Source organism: Procambarus clarkii, chromosome 13, assembly GCF_040958095.1.
Source record: "Procambarus clarkii isolate CNS0578487 chromosome 13, FALCON_Pclarkii_2.0, whole genome shotgun sequence".
NCBI classification, from domain to species: domain Eukaryota; kingdom Metazoa; phylum Arthropoda; class Malacostraca; order Decapoda; family Cambaridae; genus Procambarus; species Procambarus clarkii.
In genome coordinates, this window is record NC_091162.1 from 7,728,465 (window position 1) to 7,748,146 (window position 19,682).

The window sequence follows — 19,682 nt, forward strand, 5'->3', positions numbered from 1 at the left end:
TACACACACACGACCGTCACTACTACACACACACGACCGTCACTACTACACACACACGACCGTCACTACTACACACACACGACCGTCACTACTACACACACACGACCGTCACTACTACACACACACGACCGTCACTACTACACACACACGACCGTCACTACTACACACACACGACCGTCACTACTAAACACACGACCTCATACTACACACACACGGACCGTCACTAACGACGTACTACTACACACACACACGACCGTCACTACTAACACACCACACACGACCGTCACTACTACACACACACACACGACCGTCACTACTACACACACACACACACGACCGTCACTACTACACACACAACACGACCGTCACTACTACACACACACCACACGACCGTCACTACTACACACACACACACACGGACCGTCACTACTACACACACACACACGACCGTCACTCACACACACCACACGACCGTCACTACTACACACACACACGACCGTCACTACTACACACACACACACGACCGTCACTACTACACACACACACGACCGTCACTACTACACACACACACGACCGTCACTACTACACACACACGACCGTCACTACTACACACACACGACGTCACTACTACACACACACGACCGTCACTACTACACACACACGACCGTCACTACTACACACACACGACCGTCACTACTACACACACACGACCGTCACTACTACACACACACACGACCGTCACTACTACACACACACGACCGTCACTACTACACACACACGACCGTCACTACTACACACACACGACCGTCACTACTACACACACACGACCGTCACTACTACACACACACGACCGTCACTACTACACACACACGACCGTCACTACTACACACACACGACCGTCACTACTACACACACACACGACCGTCACTACTACACACACACGACCGTCACTACTACACACACACACGACCGTCACTACTACACACACACACGACCGTCACTACTACACACACACACGACCGTCACTACTACACACACACGACCGTCACTAACTACACACACACACGACCGTCACTACTACACACACACGACCGTCACTACTACACACACGACCGTCACTACTACACACACACGACCGTCACTACTACACACACACGACCGTCACTACTACACACACACGACCGTCACTACTACACACACACACGACCGTCACTACTACACACACACGACCGTCACTACTACACACACACACGACCGTCACTACTACACACACACACACGACCGTCACTACTACACACACACACGACCGTCACTACTACACAACACACACGACCGTCACTACTACACACACACACACGACCGTCACTACTACACACACACACACACGACCGTCACTACTACACACACACACACACGACCGTCACTACTACACACACACACACACGACCGTCACTACTACACACACACACACGACCGTCACTACTACACACACACACACGACCGTCACTACTACACACACACACACGACCGTCACTACTACACACACACCACGACCGTCACTACTACACACACACACGACCGTCACTACTACACACACACACGACAGTCACTACTACACACACACCACGACCGTCACTACTTACACACACACACACGACGTCACACTACACACACACACACAACGACCGTCACTACTACACACACCACACACACGACCGTCACTACTACACACACACACACACCACGACCGTCACTACTACACACACACACACGACCGTCACTACTACACACACACGACGTCGCTACGCACGACCGTCACTACTACACACCACACACACGACCGTCACTACTACACACACACACACGACCGTCACTACTACACACACACACACGACCGTCACTACTACACACACACACACACGACCGTCACTACTACACACACACACACGACCGTCACTACTACACACACACACACACGACCGTCACTACTACACACACACACACCGACCGTCACTATCCACCGCACCACACCAGACCGTCACTACTACACACACCACACACACGACCGTCACTACTACCACACACACACACGACGTCACTACTACACACCACGACCGTCGCTCACACGACCGTCACTACTACACACACACACACGACCGTCACTACTACACACACACACACGACCGTCACTACTACACACACACACACGACCGTCACTACTACACACACAACACACGACCGTCACTACTACACACACACACACGACCGTCACTACTACACACACACACACGACCGTCACTACTACACACACACACACGACCGTCACTACTACACACACACACACGACCGTCACTACTACACACACACACACGACCGTCACTACTACACACACACACGACCGTCACTACCACACACGACCGTCACTACTACACACACACACACGACCGTCACTACTACACACACACACACGACCGTCACTACTACACACACACACACGACCGTCACTACTACACACACACACACACGACCGTCACTACTACACACACACACACGACCGTCACTACTACACACACACACACACGACCGTCACTACTACACACACACACACGACCGTCACTACTACACACACACGACCGTCGCTACGCACGACCGTCACTACTACACACACACACACGACCGTCACTACTACACACACACACACGACCGTCACTACTACACACACACACACGACCGTCACTACTACACACACACACACACGACCGTCACTACTACACACACACACACGACCGTCACTACTACACACACACACACACGACCGTCACTACTACACACACACACACGACCGTCACTACTACACACACACGACCGTCGCTACGCACGACCGTCACTACACACACACACACACGACCGTCACTACTACACACACACACACGACCGTCACTACTACACACACACACACGACCGTCACTACTACACCACACACACACGACCGTCACTACTACACACACACACCACGACCGTCACTACTACACACACACACACACGACCGTCACTACTACACACACACACACGACCGTCACTACTACACACACACACACGACCGTCACTACTACACACACACACACACACGACCGTCACTACTACACACACACACACACACGACCGTCACTACTACACACACACACACGACCGTCACTACTACACACACACACACGACCGTCACTACTACACACACACACACGACCGTCACTACTACACACACACACACGACCGTCACTACTACACACACACACGACCGTCACTACACACACACACGACCGTCACTACTACACACACACACACGACCGTCACTACTACACACACACACACGACCGTCACTACTACACACACACACACACGACCGTCACTACTACACACACACACACGACCGTCACTACTACACACACACACACGACCGTCACTACTACACACACACACACGACCGTCACTACTACACACACACACACACGACCGTCACTACTACACACACACACACACGACCGTCACTACTACACACACACACACACGACCGTCACTACTACACACACACACACGACCGTCACTACTACACACACACACGACCGTCACTACTACACACACACACACGACCGTCACTACTACACACACACACGACCGTCACTACTACACACACACGACCGTCGCTACGCACGACCGTCACTACTACACACACACACACGACCGTCACTACTACACACACACACACGACCGTCACTACTACACACACACGACCGTCGCTACGCACGACCGTCACTACTACACACGACCGTCACTCCACACGACAATGGTGCAGTGATTTGCACTGATTCAAAAACATCACTGCAAAGCCTAAGTAAACATAGAGGAAAAAATCTTGCAATAGTCGCTGAAATTAAGAGAGCTGTGAGAGTACTTACCAATCAGGGAAGAGTCGTCAAGTTTTTGTGGATCCCCTCCCATGTTGTGGATCCCCTCCCATGTTGGGGATCCCCTCCCATGTTGGGGATCCCCTCCCATGTTGTGGATCCCCTCCCATGTTGGGGATCCCCTCCCATGTTGTGGATCCCCTCCCATGTTGGGGATCCCCCTCCCATGTTGGGGATCCCCTCCCATGTTGTGGATCCCCTCCCATGTTGGGGATCCCCCTCCCATGTTGGGGATCCCCTCCCATGTTGTGGATCCCCTCCCATGTTGGGGATCCCCCTCCCATGTTGGGGATCCCCTCCCATGTTGGGGATCCCCTCCCATGTTGGAATATGTGGGAATGAACGAGCAGATGTGTTGGCTGCTGAAGGCGCTGAAGGAGACCATATTGAATACTTCATACCCAAGACTCTACTACAAATTAGAGGTATTATCAGGCAACATCACCGTGACAAGGTAACTGAGGAAAGGAGGATAGAAGCACAAACCAGTGAATCTGTACGATGGTACAACATGGTTGCAGCTGGCAATCCCAATCATTATGGCCGAAGAGGAGGAGGACGAGGGAGAGAATCAGTAATAGCGAGAATCCGTCTTGGATACAAATATCCATGGAGATATGGAATGGAAACAACAGTTGATCAGCGAAGTTGCAGAATCTGTGGTGAGAGTGACGGACACCGCCTTGACCACTATCTGTCACTATGGCGGTGTGTCCACTCACAGGACGAGTGGCGCTGCCCAATACTGTCACTATGACCACTCACAAGATGAGTGACGCTGCTCAATAAACTCGCCCCTCGGGGCAAAATTTAAACAAATTTAAAAATCACTACACGACCGTCACTCTACACGACCGTCACTCTACACGGCCGTCACTCTACACGGCCGTCACTCTACACGGCCGTCACTCTACACGGCCGTCACTCTACACGGCCGTCACTCTACACGGCCGTCACTCTACACGGCCGTCACTCTACACGGCCGTCACTCTACACGGCCGTCACTCTACACGGCCGTCACTCTACACGGCCGTCACTCTACACGGCCGTCACTCTTCACGGCCGTCACTCTACACGGCCGTCATGAGGATACTCACCACTTGCTAATTCTCGACGCATGAGTAACTGAGAGTGAAGGTTCCATAACCCGCCGGAGAACATTACACAGTCCCAACAGTTAGGGGTGCGAACCTAACTATTCTGTACCAAGTAACCCCTAATACACAGACAAATAAGCCTAATTACAACAAAATACCAAGTTTCCTACATTAGTTCCACTCCCAATATTAACATAACCACATAACTGCTGCTGAGAATTACAGTCGGATTTCGAAAGATAAACACCTCTTACAATATGAACTCTTTAGTAAGATTAGTTCTCAGAGTCGTGTTGGTGGTAATTTTGGTGGGATCGCACCTGTGGCTGTAAGGCTGGGAAGCCTAAACGGCCACCCACCTCCGTCTACTGCGCGAGTAGACTGTAGTCTGGCGCAGGCAACGGTCTAGTCTGTCTGCCCTGGTAAGGAGCCTGGCAGCAAGAGCTCAGTTGATCACATTTGAACCAGTCTGCGATTTGGATTTATTTGCCGATCAAAATCTGAGCCCATTGCTAAACTGGTCGCCTCTCGTAGGCCCCGTCATGAGATAACACCAGATGTCCCCGAAGGTGGAGGGCTTGAAGACCTTCCTGGAACTCGTGGGAGAAATTCCTGTCAGCGCTCCCATGACAGGCTGGTGGCCTCTGGCGCTCTTACCAGTTCTAAGTATTGGTATGATCATGTTCATCTATCGTCAATGGCCAGACTCCTCTGTAACCTCTGTAGGTGTCGAGGACATTCCCGACGTCTGCTCCGCCCCCGATGAGTCGCCCTGCCGCGACGAGTCGCCCTGCCGCGACGAGTCGCCCTGCCGCGACGACGAGTCGCCCTGCCGCGACGACGAGTCGCCCTGCCGCGACGACGAGTCGCCCTGCCGCGACGACGAGTCGCCCTGCCGCGACGACGAGTCGCCCTGCCGCGACGAGTCGCCCTGCCGCGACGACGGGTCGCCCTGCCGCGACGACGAGTCGCCCTGCCGCGACGACGGGTCGCCCTGCCGCGACGACGAGTCGCCCTGCCGCGACGACGAGTCGCCCTGCCGCGACGACGGGTCGCCCTGCCGCGACGACGGGTCGCCCTGCCGCGACGACGGGTCGCCCTGCCGCGACGACGAGTCGCCCTGCCGCGACGACGAGGTCGCCCTGCCGCGACGACGGGTCGCCCTGCCGCGACGACGGTCGCCCTGCCGCGACGACGAGTCGCCCTGCCGCGACGACGAGTCGCCCTGCCGCGACGACGAGTCGCCCTGCCGCGACGACGAGTCGCCCTGCCGCGACGACGAGTCGCCCTGCCGCGACGACGAGTCGCCCTGCCGCGACGACGAGTCGCCCTGCCGCGACGACGAGTCGCCCTGCCGCGACGACGAGTCGCCCTGCCGCGACGACGAGTCGCCCTGCCGCGACGACGAGTCGCCCTGCCGCGACGACGAGTCGCCCCTGCCGCGACGACGAGTCGCCCTGCCGCGACGACGAGTCGCCCTGCCGCGACGACGAGTCGCCCTGCCGCGACGACGAGTCGCCCTGCCGCGACGACGAGTCGCCCTGCCCCGCGACGACGAGTCGCCCTGCCGCGACGACGAGTCGCCCTGCCGCGACGACGAGTCGCCCTGCCGCGACGACGAGTCGCCCTGCCGCGACGACGAGTCGCCCTGCCGCGACGACGAGTCGCCCTGCCGCGACGACGAGTCGCCCTGCCGCGACGACGAGTCGCCCTGCCGCGACGACGAGTCGCCCTGCCGCGACGACGAGTCGCCCTGCCGCGACGACGAGTCGCCCTGCCGCGACGACGAGTCGCCCTGCCGCGACGACGAGTCGCCCTGCCGCGACGACGAGTCGCCCTGCCGCGACGACGAGTCGCCCTGCCGCGACGACGAGTCGCCCTGCCGCGACGACGAGTCGCCCTGCCGCGACGACGAGTCGCCCTGCCGCGACGACGAGTCGCCCTGCCGCGACGACGAGTCGCCCTGCCGCGACGACGAGTCGCCCTGCCGCGACGACGAGTCGCCCTGCCGCGACGACGAGTCGCCCTGCCGCGACGACGAGTCGCCCTGCCGCGACGACGAGTCGCCCTGCCGCGACGACGAGTCGCCCTGCCGCGACGACGAGTCGCCCTGCCGCGACGACGAGTCGCCCTGCCGCGACGACGAGTCGCCCTGCCGCGACGACGAGTCGCCCTGCCGCGACGACGAGTCGCCCTGCCGCGACGACGAGTCGCCCTGCCGCGACGACGAGTCGCCCTGCCGCGACGACGAGTCGCCCTGCCGCGACGACGAGTCGCCCTGCCGCGACGACGAGTCGCCCTGCCGCGACGACGAGTCGCCCTGCCGCGACGACGAGTCGCCCTGCCGCGACGACGAGTCGCCCTGCCGCGACGACGAGTCGCCCTGCCGCGACGACGAGTCGCCCTGCCGCGACGACGAGTCGCCCTGCCGCGACGACGAGTCGCCCTGCCGCGACGACGAGTCGCCCTGCCGCGACGACGAGTCGCCCTGCCGCGACGACGAGTCGCCCTGCCGCGACGACGAGTCGCCCTGCCGCGACGACGAGTCGCCCTGCCGCGACGACGAGTCGCCCTGCCGCGACGACGAGTCGCCCTGCCGCGACGACGAGTCGCCCTGCCGCGACGACGAGTCGCCCTGCCGCGACGACGAGTCGCCCTGCCGCGACGACGAGTCGCCCTGCCGCGACGACGAGTCGCCCTGCCGCGACGACGAGTCGCCCTGCCGCGACGACGAGTCGCCCTGCCGCGACGACGAGTCGCCCTGCCGCGACGACGAGTCGCCCTGCCGCGACGACGAGTCGCCCTGCCGCGACGACGAGTCGCCCTGCCGCGACGACGAGTCGCCCTGCCGCGACGACGAGTCGCCCTGCCGCGACGACGAGTCGCCCTGCCGCGACGACGAGTCGCCCTGCCGCGACGACGAGTCGCCCTGCCGCGACGACGAGTCGCCCTGCCGCGACGACGAGTCGCCCTGCCGCGACGACGAGTCGCCCTGCCGCGACGACGAGTCGCCCTGCCGCGACGACGAGTCGCCCTGCCGCGACGACGAGTCGCCCTGCCGCGACGACGAGTCGCCCTGCCGCGACGACGAGTCGCCCTGCCGCGACGACGAGTCGCCCTGCCGCGACGACGAGTCGCCCTGCCGCGACGACGAGTCGCCCTGCCGCGACGACGAGTCGCCCTGCCGCGACGACGAGTCGCCCTGCCGCGACGACGAGTCGCCCTGCCGCGACGACGAGTCGCCCTGCCGCGACGACGAGTCGCCCTGCCGCGACGACGAGTCGCCCTGCCGCGACGACGAGTCGCCCTGCCGCGACGACGAGTCGCCCTGCCGCGACGACGAGTCGCCCTGCCGCGACGACGAGTCGCCCTGCCGCGACGACGAGTCGCCCTGCCGCGACGACGAGTCGCCCTGCCGCGACGACGAGTCGCCCTGCCGCGACGACGAGTCGCCCTGCCGCGACGACGAGTCGCCCTGCCGCGACGACGAGTCGCCCTGCCGCGACGACGAGTCGCCCTGCCGCGACGACGAGTCGCCCTGCCGCGACGACGAGTCGCCCTGCCGCGACGACGAGTCGCCCTGCCGCGACGACGAGTCGCCCTGCCGCGACGACGAGTCGCCCTGCCGCGACGACGAGTCGCCCTGCCGCGACGACGAGTCGCCCTGCCGCGACGACGAGGACTTGGTCATAACTGTGCAAGCACCAGTCACGGGCGACAGGCGCTTGATAGTTGGCCGTCAGGGCAAGACATAGAATATGCTCCAAAGGCTTTGTGGGGTGAAGATACGCGTGCCGGAGAAGGGCGAAGCAGGCGACTATGTAGAGGTCACAGGCACTTCCGCCAATATCAGAGTAGCCCTGGAGAAGATCAACGTAATTGTAGGACTTACGAAAAGTACCAGTTCTCCAGAGACTACCCCAATCACCTCCAACCAAGACGTTGTGACCATGGCGGTACCCGTGCCTTTCAGCAATAGGCCTGTACTAGTGGGCAGGCAGCAAAAGCGTCTCAAGTAATTACAAGACTCCTGGCAAGTAAAAATAACCGTCCCCGGAGAAGACTAGCCGGACGAGGACGTGCAAGTGACCGGACCTCGTGATAATGTCATGAACGCCGTGGACAAAATTACCAAACTCGTCGGCAATTAATCACAATACACCGTAGCTTACCAGCACAGTCCCACTGATACAACCGTAGTTGACTAGATGGCCGACTCTTTGACCACCAGTGATGGCGGCGGCTCCACCAGTGATGGCGGCGGCTCCACCAGTGATGGCGGCGGCTCTACCAATGATGGCGGCGGCTCTACCAATGATGGCGGCGGCTCCACCAGTGATGGCGGCGGCTCCACCAGTGATGGCGGCGGCTCCACCAATGATGGCGGCGGCTCTACCAATGATGGCGGCGGCTCTACCAATGATGGCGGCGGCTCCACCAGTGATGGCGGCGGCTCCACCAGTGATGGCGGCGGCTCCACCGGATCGTAATGTCAAGTGAGCTCCGTCGACACCTCGGAAGAGGTTATCACTGTGCGAGCACCAGTCACGGGCGACAGGCGCTTGATAGTGGGCCGTCAGGGCAAGACATAGAATATGCTCCAAAGGCTTTGTGGGGTGAAGATACGCGTGCCGGAGAAGGGCGAAGCAGGCGACTATGTAGAGGTCACAGGCACTTCCGCCAATATCAGAGTAGCCCTGGAGAAGATCAACGTAATTGTAGGACTTACGAAAAGTACCAGTTCTCCAGAGACTACTCCAATCACCTCCAACCAAGACGTTGTGACCATGGCCGTACCCGTGCCTTTCAGCAATAGGCCTGTACTAGTGGGCAGGCAGCAAAAGCGTCTCAAGTAATTACAAGACTCCTGGCAAGTAAAAATAACCGTCCCCGGAGAAGACTAGCCGGACGAGGACGTGCAAGTGACCGGACCTCGGGATAATGTCATGAACGCCGTGGACAAAATTACCAAACTCGTCGGCAACTTGCCGAAGTGAACACCATGTTCACGTTTATATCTACTGGTTGTCCAACACCCGACCTCCACCTCCACCCACTTTGATCAGGTAAGTCCCACCCTTGACCTCCCTTGACCTCGTATGGAGTGAGAGAGGAGGAAGAGTAGTGGTGGAGGCTGCAGACTCCACCACTGCCCCCTTCCTCCTTATCTCATTCTGCATGAGACCAACCACTTGGGCTGGACGGTAGAGCGACGGTCTCGCTTCATGCAGGTCGCCGTTCAATACCCGACCGTTCATAAGTGGTTGGGCACCATTTAGGGTGTCTTGTCTTGTGGGTGTCTTGTCTTGTGGTGTCTTGTCTTGTGGTGTCTTGTCTTGTGGGTGTCTTGTCTTGTGGGTGTCTTGTCTTGTGGGTGTCTTGTGGGTGTCTTGTCTTGTGGTGTCTTGTGGGTGTCTTGTGGGTGTCTTGTGGTGTCTTGTGGTGTCTTGTCTTGTGGTGTCTTGTCTTGTGGGTGTCTTGTGGGTGTCTTGTGGTGTCTTGTGGGTGTCTTGTGGTGTCTTGTCTTGTGGTGTCTTGTCTTGTGGGTGTCTTGTCTTGTGGTGTCTTGTCTTGTGGGTGTCTTGTGGTGTCTTGTGGGTGTCTTGTCTTGTGAGTGTCTTGTCTTGTGGGTGTCTTGTGGGTGTCTTGTGGTGTCTTGTGGTGTCTTGTGGGTGTCTTGTGGGTGTCTTGTGGGTGTCTTGTGGTGTCTTGTGGTGTCTTGTGGGTGTCTTGTGGTGTCTTGTGGGTGTCTTGTGGTGTCTTGTGGGTGTCTTGTGGGTGTCTTGTGGTGTCTTGTGGGTGTCTTGTGGTGTCTTGTGGGTGTCTTGTGGGTGTCTTGTGGTGTCTTGTGGGTGTCTTGTCTTGTGGTGTCTTGTCTTGTGGTGTCTTGTGGGTGTCTTGTGGGTGTCTTGTGGTGTCTTGTGGTGTCTTGTGGGTGTCTTGTCTTGTGGGTGTCTTGTCTTGTGGTGTCTTGTCTTGTGGGTGTCTTGTCTTGTGGGTGTCTTGTCTTGTGGGTGTCTTGTGGTGTCTTGTCTTGTGGGTGTCTTGTCTTGTGGGTGTCTTGTCTTGTGGGTGTCTTGTGGTGTCTTGTGGGTGTCTTGTCTTGTGAGTGTCTTGTCTTGTGAGTGTCTTGTCTTGTGGTGTCTTGTCTTGTGGGTGTCTTGTCTTGTGGGTGTCTTGTCTTGTGGGTGTCTTGTCTTGTGGTGTCTTGTCTTGTGGGTGTCTTGTCTTGTGGGTGTCTTGTCTTGTGGGTGTCTTGTCTTGTGGGTGTCTTGTCTTGTGGGTGTCTTGTCTTGTGGTGTCTTGTCTTGTGGGTGTCTTGTCTTGTGGTGTCTTGTCTTGTGGGTGTCTTGTCTTGTGGGTGTCTTGTCTTGTGGGTGTCTTGTCTTGTGGGTGTCTTGTCTTGTGGGTGTCTTGTCTTGTGGGTGTCTTGTCTTGTGGTGTCTTGTCTTGTGGGTGTCTTGTCTTGTGGGTGTCTTGTCTTGTGGGTGTCTTGTGGTGTCTTGTGGGTGTCTTGTCTTGTGAGTGTCTTGTCTTGTGGGTGTCTTGTCTTGTGGGTGTCTTGTGGTGTCTTGTCTTGTGGGTGTCTTGTGGTGTCTTGTCTTGTGGGTGTCTTGTCTTGTGGGTGTCTTGTCTTGTGGGTGTCTTGTGGTGTCTTGTCTTGTGGGTGTCTTGTCTTGTGGGTGTCTTGTCTTGTGGGTGTCTTGTGGTGTCTTGTGGTGTCTTGTCTTGTGGGTGTCTTGTCTTGTGGGTGTCTTGTCTTGTGGGTGTCTTGTGGTGTCTTGTGGGTGTCTTGTCTTGTGGTGTCTTGTCTTGTGGGTGTCTTGTCTTGTGGTGTCTTGTCTTGTGAGTGTCTTGTCTTGTGGGTGTCTTGTCTTGTGGGTGTCTTGTCTTGTGGGTGTCTTGTCTTGTGGGTGTCTTGTCGTGTGGGTGTCTTGTGGTGTCTTGTGGGTGTCTTGTCTTGTGGTGTCTTGTCTTGTGGGTGTCTTGTCTTGTGGTGTCTTGTCTTGTGAGTGTCTTGTCTTGTGGGTGTCTTGTCTTGTGGGTGTCTTGTCTTGTGGGTGTCTTGTCTTGTGGGTGTCTTGTCTTGTGGGTGTCTTGTCTTGTGGGTGTCTTGTGGTGTCTTGTGGTGTCTTGTGGGTGTCTTGTCTTGTGGGTGTCTTGTCTTGTGGGTGTCTTGTCTTGTGGGTGTCTTGTGGTGTCTTGTGGGTGTCTTGTCTTGTGGGTGTCTTGTCTTGTGGGTGTCTTGTCTTGTGGGTGTCTTGTCTTGTGGGTGTCTTGTCTTGTGGGTGTCTTGTCTTGTGGGTGTCTTGTCTTGTGGGTGTCTTGTCTTGTGGGTGTCTTGTCTTGTGGGTGTCTTGTCTTGTGGGTGTCTTGTCTTGTGGGTGTCTTGTCTTGTGGGTGTCTTGTCTTGTGGGTGTCTTGTCTTGTGGTGTCTTGTCTTGTGGGTGTCTTGTCTTGTGAGTGTCTTGTCTTGTGGTGTCTTGTCTTGTGAGTGTCTTGTCTTGTGGGTGTCTTGTCTTGTGGTGTCTTGTGGTGTCTTGTGGGTGTCTTGTGGTGTCTTGTGGGTGTCTTGTGGTGTCTTGTCTTGTGAGTGTCTTGTCTTGTGGGTGTCTTGTGGTGTCTTGTGGGTGTCTTGTGGTGTCTTGTGGGTGTCTTGTGGGTGTCTTGTGGGTGTCTTGTGGGTGTCTTGTGGGTGTCTTGTGGGTGTCTTGTGGGTGTCTTGTGGTGTCTTGTGGGTGTCTTGTGGGTGTCTTGTGGGTGTCTTGTGGTGTCTTGTGGGTGTCTTGTGGTGTCTTGTGGTGTCTTGTGGGTGTCTTGTGGTGTCTTGTCTTGTGGGTGTCTTGTGGGTGTCTTGTGGGTGTCTTGTGGTGTCTTGTGGGTGTCTTGTGGGTGTCTTGTGGGTGTCTTGTGGGTGTCTTGTGGGTGTCTTGTGGGTGTCTTGTGGGTGTCTTGTCTTGTGGGTGTCTTGTCTTGTGAGTGTCTTGTCTTGTGGGTGTCTTGTCTTGTGGGTGTCTTGTGGTGTCTTGTGGTGTCTTGTGGGTGTCTTGTGGGTGTCTTGTCTTGTGGGTGTCTTGTCTTGTGGGTGTCTTGTGGTGTCTTGTCTTGTGGTGTCTTGTCTTGTGGGTGTCTTGTGGTGTCTTGTGGGTGTCTTGTGGTGTCTTGTCTTGTGGTGTCTTGTGGTGTCTTGTGGTGTCTTGTCTTGTGGGTGTCTTGTGGTGTCTTGTGGTGTCTTGTCTTGTGGGTGTCTTGTGGTGTCTTGTGGGTGTCTTGTGGGTGTCTTGTGGTGTCTTGTGGGTGTCTTGTGGGTGTCTTGTGGTGTCTTGTCTTGTGGTGTCTTGTCTTGTGGGTGTCTTGTGGTGTCTTGTGGTGTCTTGTGGGTGTCTTGTGGTGTCTTGTCTTGTGGTGTCTTGTCTTGTGGTGTCTTGTCTTGTGGGTGTCTTGTCTTGTGGGTGTCTTGTCTTGTGGGTGTCTTGTGGGTGTCTTGTGGTGTCTTGTGGTGTCTTGTGGGTGTCTTGTGGTGTCTTGTGGTGTCTTGTGGGTGTCTTGTGGTGTCTTGTGGTGTCTTGTGAGTGTCTTGTGGTGTCTTGTGGTGTCTTGTGGTGTCTTGTGAGTGTCTTGTGGTGTCTTGTGGTGTCTTGTGGTGTCTTGTGAGTGTCTTGTGGTGTCTTGTGGTGTCTTGTGGTGTCTTGTCTTGTGGTGTCTTGTCTTGTGGGCGTCTTGTGGTGTCTTGTGGGTGTCTTGTGGTGTCTTGTGGGTGTCTTGTGGTGTCTTGTGGGTGTCTTGTGAGTGTCTTATCTTGTGAGTGTCTTGTCTTGTGGTGTCTTGTCTTGTGGGTGTCTTGTGGTGTCTTGTGGTGTCTTGTCTTGTGGGTGTCTTGTGGTGTCTTGTGGTGTCTTGTCTTGTGGGTGTCTTGTGAGTGTCTTGTCTTGTGGGTGTCTTGTCTTGTGGTGTCTTGTCTTGTGGTGTCTTGTCTTGTGGTGTCTTGTGGGTGTCTTGTGGGTGTCTTGTGGGTGTCTTGTCTTGTGGGTGTCTTGTCTTGTGGGTGTCTTGTCTTGTGGTGTCTTGTCTTGTGGGTGTCTTGTCTTGTGGTGTCTTGTCTTGTGGGTGTCTTGTGGTGTCTTGTCTTGTTTTGAGGCGCCTTGTCTTCGGGCCGCTCCAATTTGTGTGTGTGTGTGTGTGTGTGTGTACTCACCTAGTTGTGCTTGCGGGTGTTGGGCTCTGGCTCTTTGGTCCCGTGTAACACCCTCTATGATGTATGGAACACCACTATAATGGAACACCACTATAATGGAACACCACTATAATGGAACACCACTATAATGGAACACTAAACTAGTAATGTAAACACTACTTATCCTGAGTAACACTTCCCCATTGGTTGCACTTGGTAACACTGTTATGAGCTGACATATGATGGTTACACCGGAACCAAAGGTACACTGCCAACAAGAAAATGCTACACAGGATTAAATACGCTGCCACCATCTGCCTTGACCATTGAAACTATATCAAGCAACGAGGCAAGAAACATTGCTTGACTTGGAGAGTACTTTCTATGACTGTCATTAATTATGAAAACGGTTGTCAGCCACTATATCCAAAAGGCTGAGGATTCAACAATTGACACAGACGGGAAATTTAACATGAGTTTATTAAAGACCAAAATTATGTCAATCACCACTTATGAATCCTACTCTAACACTGGCAAAAATTTAAGAAATTTGGACATGGAACAAAACCTCAGAGATCACACACGTTACCTTAAGACCTCTGTCTCTCCTTCTGTCACCTCCCGATGTTCTCCACAACCTCTCTGGGCCCCGGTGTCCGGCACTCTCTCCCTACTAAGTCTCTACAGGACCTCTATATTCAACCCCCACAGGGGGAGGGGGGGAGATCTGCTGTTGCTACCTACACCAAGAATGTAAAAGATCGGCCACACGTGTACAAACACTCAAGAATTTTCATTAAACTTGTTTGACATTTACCATACACTCTTCAAGAGAGGAGTTATTAATTACGTGTGTGACTGACCTCTGACCTGGCCAAAAGGGGGAGATCCATGGATGTTTACACATAAGAATCTGGGGTCTAATTCCCTTACATGAAATATTACATACTTGAAACTATGCTGACTAAGACTAACCCAGGAATTTTTAATCAACATACAAGATAATCCAGAGGTCATCTGGGCTGACCTCTTGGAGAAGGCTTCCCTGGGTGTGAACTCTAGGGGGGGGGGTCATGGGTGTTACAATATGATCAATTTTATATACAGATTTATTCAAATTGTATGAAAAGGTTCAGTCAGGCATTGAATGACTCAGTGAATGAGTGTCCAGATTCAAGAAGAGATTCAGTTGCTGAAAGATTACATCAGAACTTACTGAAATTTAGGGTTTTGCCCCACAGAGTAACGATTAACAGTTTGTATGGTGTGACGGTAACGCGTTGGTGTTCGGCTGTTCAAAGCTAGGGGTATGGCCTCGTCACATAGTATAAAAAAAAAATAGAAAATCTGGAACTTCGTCTGTGGTAAGGTAAGGAGAAGACACACAAAACACAAGTAAATTTTAACAATGGAATTTTAATTACGTTAAATAAATCAAAACATGAATAAAATGGACAAACAAATTCGTATAATAAAATCAATCAAAATAATAAGAATAATTAAATGACACAATGAAAAGTTACGTTAAGACAAGTGAGCAAAATAACAAGAAGTGCAATAGACAAGTAAATGAGAGGTGCGGGAATATCGGCTTTAAGCTATCACCTCTCTCAGTACACGTACGCCAAAGCTTACGTCTAGCAGGGAGAAGTGTTAACTGTGAGAAAGCACTGAATATTCTGAGGACTGAGGTCGTGGCGGCCCCAGACATCAAGTAGTATGGTGGGCGAGTGCAGTTGCAGCCAGACCGGCGACCAATCAGCGAGGAGCCGGCAGCAAGACGGGTAGTTTGGCGGTTTGAGTCTGAGCAGGTGTCCCTGGCTGCATACGTTTTGCGCTCTGGCAAACCTTGCTGGTGGTGTTGTCATTGTTGGACATTTCTTCCATAGTAGTTTTATATAGATGTATCGACGTATTTGTGGAGGGAAGAGCAGGCTCAATCTCTTGAAGGAGATTATTGTCACAATGGACATATTAAGGTTATTTTATGATGCATTCAATTGGCCAATTAACATACTACAACAAGTGCCAAGTGCCTGTCTGACTTGTGTTGCCAGACTGTATGAACTGTTATAGAGCCAGGCACTATATTATGTTACAGCTTTGTTGTGGTATATTCTGGTAGCTGTGCCAGTTGCTCATGTCAATAGTTGTGTTTGCAGTAGGATAAGATTAGTATGATGGGGTGGTGGAGGCGGCGGCACTTCCACTATATATAGTCCACGAACTCCCTCAGTATCTAGAGAGTAATCACTGGTGATAATGATAAGTTAGTGTGGTGTCCTTTACTGAAAATGTTCACAAGGCATCGTCACGTGATGTTCACTGTTTACGTAAACATTGGGCGCTTGCTCTCTGAGATGACTCCTCCCTCCTCTTTGGGGGGGGGGGGGGGAGAGTAGCCTTCAGTGTATATTGATTGATTTTTTTTTACTGTCAAGACAGATTATTGTGATCAAATGTTGTTATAATTAGATAAATTTTTAATTATAAATTTATAATTTTCTGGTTAGTTGTTACATTCACGAGGACTTGTGTGAAAAGCCAAGATTTCTCCTCAAGTTGCACAAGTATGGAAATAGTTCAGATTACCGTTGTGTTGCTAAAAGTTTTACACATTAAGATATTCTGCAAATGGCTGTCATAACTGCAGCCCCGACAGACAAGTCTTAGCCATGTCAGTCTTCCTTATGAGGTGGAGGCCTATTAAGACTTGAATGTTGGCTTCCAGTAAGGCTATATGTAATTACCAACCTCTGGCTGCCTCTTCCTACACTGGTCTTTTGATCTTAAATGTTATGTAAGTGTGTGTGTGTATATATATATATATATACTTCTGAAGCCTTCTGAAGATGTATTTAATATACGAAAGTACTTAAGGAAATTCCTGTTTCATTTTCCTCCGTGGTCTGACATTGTCACATTCTTAATCACGTGTTTATTTTCGTGATATACACATATATAATATATATATATATATATATATATATATATATATATATATATATATATATATATATATATATATATATATATATAGTGCTGGTAATTGTTGTTGATTATTCTCACACTAATACATATTTCTACGCTGTGGAAACTAGCGTACAAGTTGAGTTCTTTTATGAACTATGAAAGCGTTGTAAAGTGACAAATGAGGATCGTGTCAATGGGTTTGGTGGGCTGTTGTGGTTTGTAGGCCGCGGTACGGTATAAGCATACATATTGTGACTATTTGACAGTGTTATTGACAGTGATATATTGTAACAGTTGTCTTATTTTCTCCTTGACAGGTTGAAGCTGGAGTGTGAGAAGTTGGCCAGCGAGAAGACGGAGATGCAGCGGCACTATGTTATGGTGAGTAGCTCCCTGGGTCACTGCTGGCTGGCTCCCTGGCTCCCTGGCTGGCTCCCTGGCTGGCTCCCTGGCTCCCTGGCTGGGGGAGGACGGTGGTGGCTGACTGGCTGGCTCCCTGGCTGGGGGAGGACGGTGGTGGCTGACTGGCTGGCTCCCTGGCTCCCTGGCTGGCTGGCTCCCTGGCTCCCTGGCTGGGGAAGGACGGTGGTGGCTGACTGGCTGGCTCCCTGGCTGGGGGAGGACGGTGGTGGCTGACTGGCTGGCTCCCTGGCTCCCTGGCTGGCTGGCTCCCTGGCTCCCTGGCTGGGGGAGGACGGTGGTGGCTGACTGGCTGGCTCCCTGGCTGGGGGAGGACGGTGGTGGCTGACTGGCTGGCTCCCTGGCTGGCTGGCTGGCTCCCTGGCTGGCTGGCTGGCTCCCTGGCTGGCTCCCTGGCTGGCTGGCTCCCTGGCTGGCTCCCTGGCTGGCTGGCTCCCTGGCTGGCTGGCTGGCTCCCTGGCTGGCTGGCTCCCTGGCTGGGGGAGGACGGTGGTGGCTGGCTGGCTGGCTGGCTCCCTGGCTGGCTGGCTCCCTGGCTGGCTGGCTCCCTGGCTGGCTGGCTCCCTGGCTGGCTCCCTGGCTGGCTCCCTGGCTGGCTGGCTGGCTCCCTGGCTGGGGGAGGACGGTGGTGGCTGACTGGCTGGCTCCCAGGCTGGCTCCCTGGCTGGCTCCCTGGCTGGCTCCCTGGCTGGCTCCCTGGCTGGCTGGCTCCCTGGCTGGCTGGCTCCCTGGCTGGCTCCCTGGCTGGCTGGCTGGCTGGCTGGCTGGCTGGCTGGCTGGCTGGCTCCCTGGCTGGCTCCCTGGCTGGCTCCCTGGCTGGCTGGCTCCCTGGCTGGCTCCCTGGCTGGCTGGCTCCCTGGCTGGCTCCCTGGCTGGCTGGCTGGCTGGCTGGCTGGCTGGCTCCCTGGCTGGCTCCCTGGCTGGTTGGCTGGCTGGCTCCTTGGCTGGCTGGCTGGCTCCCTGGCTGGCTGGCTTCCTGGCTGGCTCCTTGGCTGGGGGAGGACGGTGGTGGCTGGCTGGCTCCCTGGCTGGGGGAGGACGGTGGTGGCTGGCTGGGGGAGGACGGTGGTGGCTGGCTGGGGGAGGACGGTGGTGGCTGGCTGGCTGGGGGAGGACGGTGGTGGCTGGCTGGGGGAGGACGGTGGTGGCTGGCTGACTGGCTGGGGGAGGACGGTGGTGGCTGGCTGGGGGAGGACGGTGGTGGCTGGCTGGGGGAGGACGGTGGTGGCTGGCTGGCTGGGGGAGGACGGTGGTGGCTGGCTGGCTGGGGGAGGACGGTGGTGGCTGGCTGGGGGAGGACGGTGGTGGCTGGCTGGCTGGGGGAGGACGGTGGTGGCTGGCTGACTGGCTGGCTGGCTGGGGGAGGACGGTGGTGGCTGGCTGGCTGACTGGCTGGCTGGGGGAGGATGGTGGTGGCTGACTGGCTGTGGGAGGACGGTGGTGGCTGGCTGGCTGGGGGAGGACGGTGGTGGCTGGCTGGCTGACTATCTGGCTGGGGGAGGATGGTGGTGGCTGACTGGCTGTGGGAGGACGGTGGTGGCTGGCTGGCTGGGGGAGGACGGTGGTGGCTGGCTGGCTGGGGGAGGACGGTGGTGGCTGGCTGGCTGGGGGAGGACGGGGCTGGCTGTTTGGGGGAGGGCGGTGGTGGCTGGCTGGCTGGCTGGGGGAGGACGGTGGTGGCTGGCTGACTGGCTGGCTGGCTGGCTGTGGGAGGACGCTGGTGGCTGGCTGACTGGCTGGCTGGCTGTGGGAGGACGGTGGTGGCTGGCTGACTGGCAGGCTGGCTGGGGGAGGACGGTGGTGGCTGGCTGACAGGCTGGCTGGCTGGGGGAGGACGGTGGTGGCTGGCTGACTGGCAGGCTGGCTGGGGGAGGACGGTGGTGGCTGGCTGTGGGAGGACGGTGGTGGCTGGCTGACTGGCTGTGGGAGGACGGTGGTGGCTGGCTGACTGGCTGTGGGAGGACGGTGGTGGCTGGCTGACTGGCTGTGGGAGGACGGTGGTGGCTGGCTGGCTGGCTGGGGGAGGACGGTGGTGGCTGGCTGGCTGGCTGGGGG

At 55.6% G+C, this 19,682-nt stretch overlaps 1 protein-coding gene across 1 annotated transcript in view; it reads left to right on the forward strand.

The window, feature by feature from the left end:
• The window catches only part of LOC123749736 (protein groucho), a gene marked incomplete in the record, with an annotated part of 135,633 nt that overhangs the window by 68,758 nt on the left and 47,193 nt on the right, over positions 1-19,682 (forward strand). The window contains 1 exon segment of the mRNA XM_069323609.1: positions 17,525-17,588. Coding sequence (XP_069179710.1) covers positions 17,525-17,588 — 64 coding nt within the window.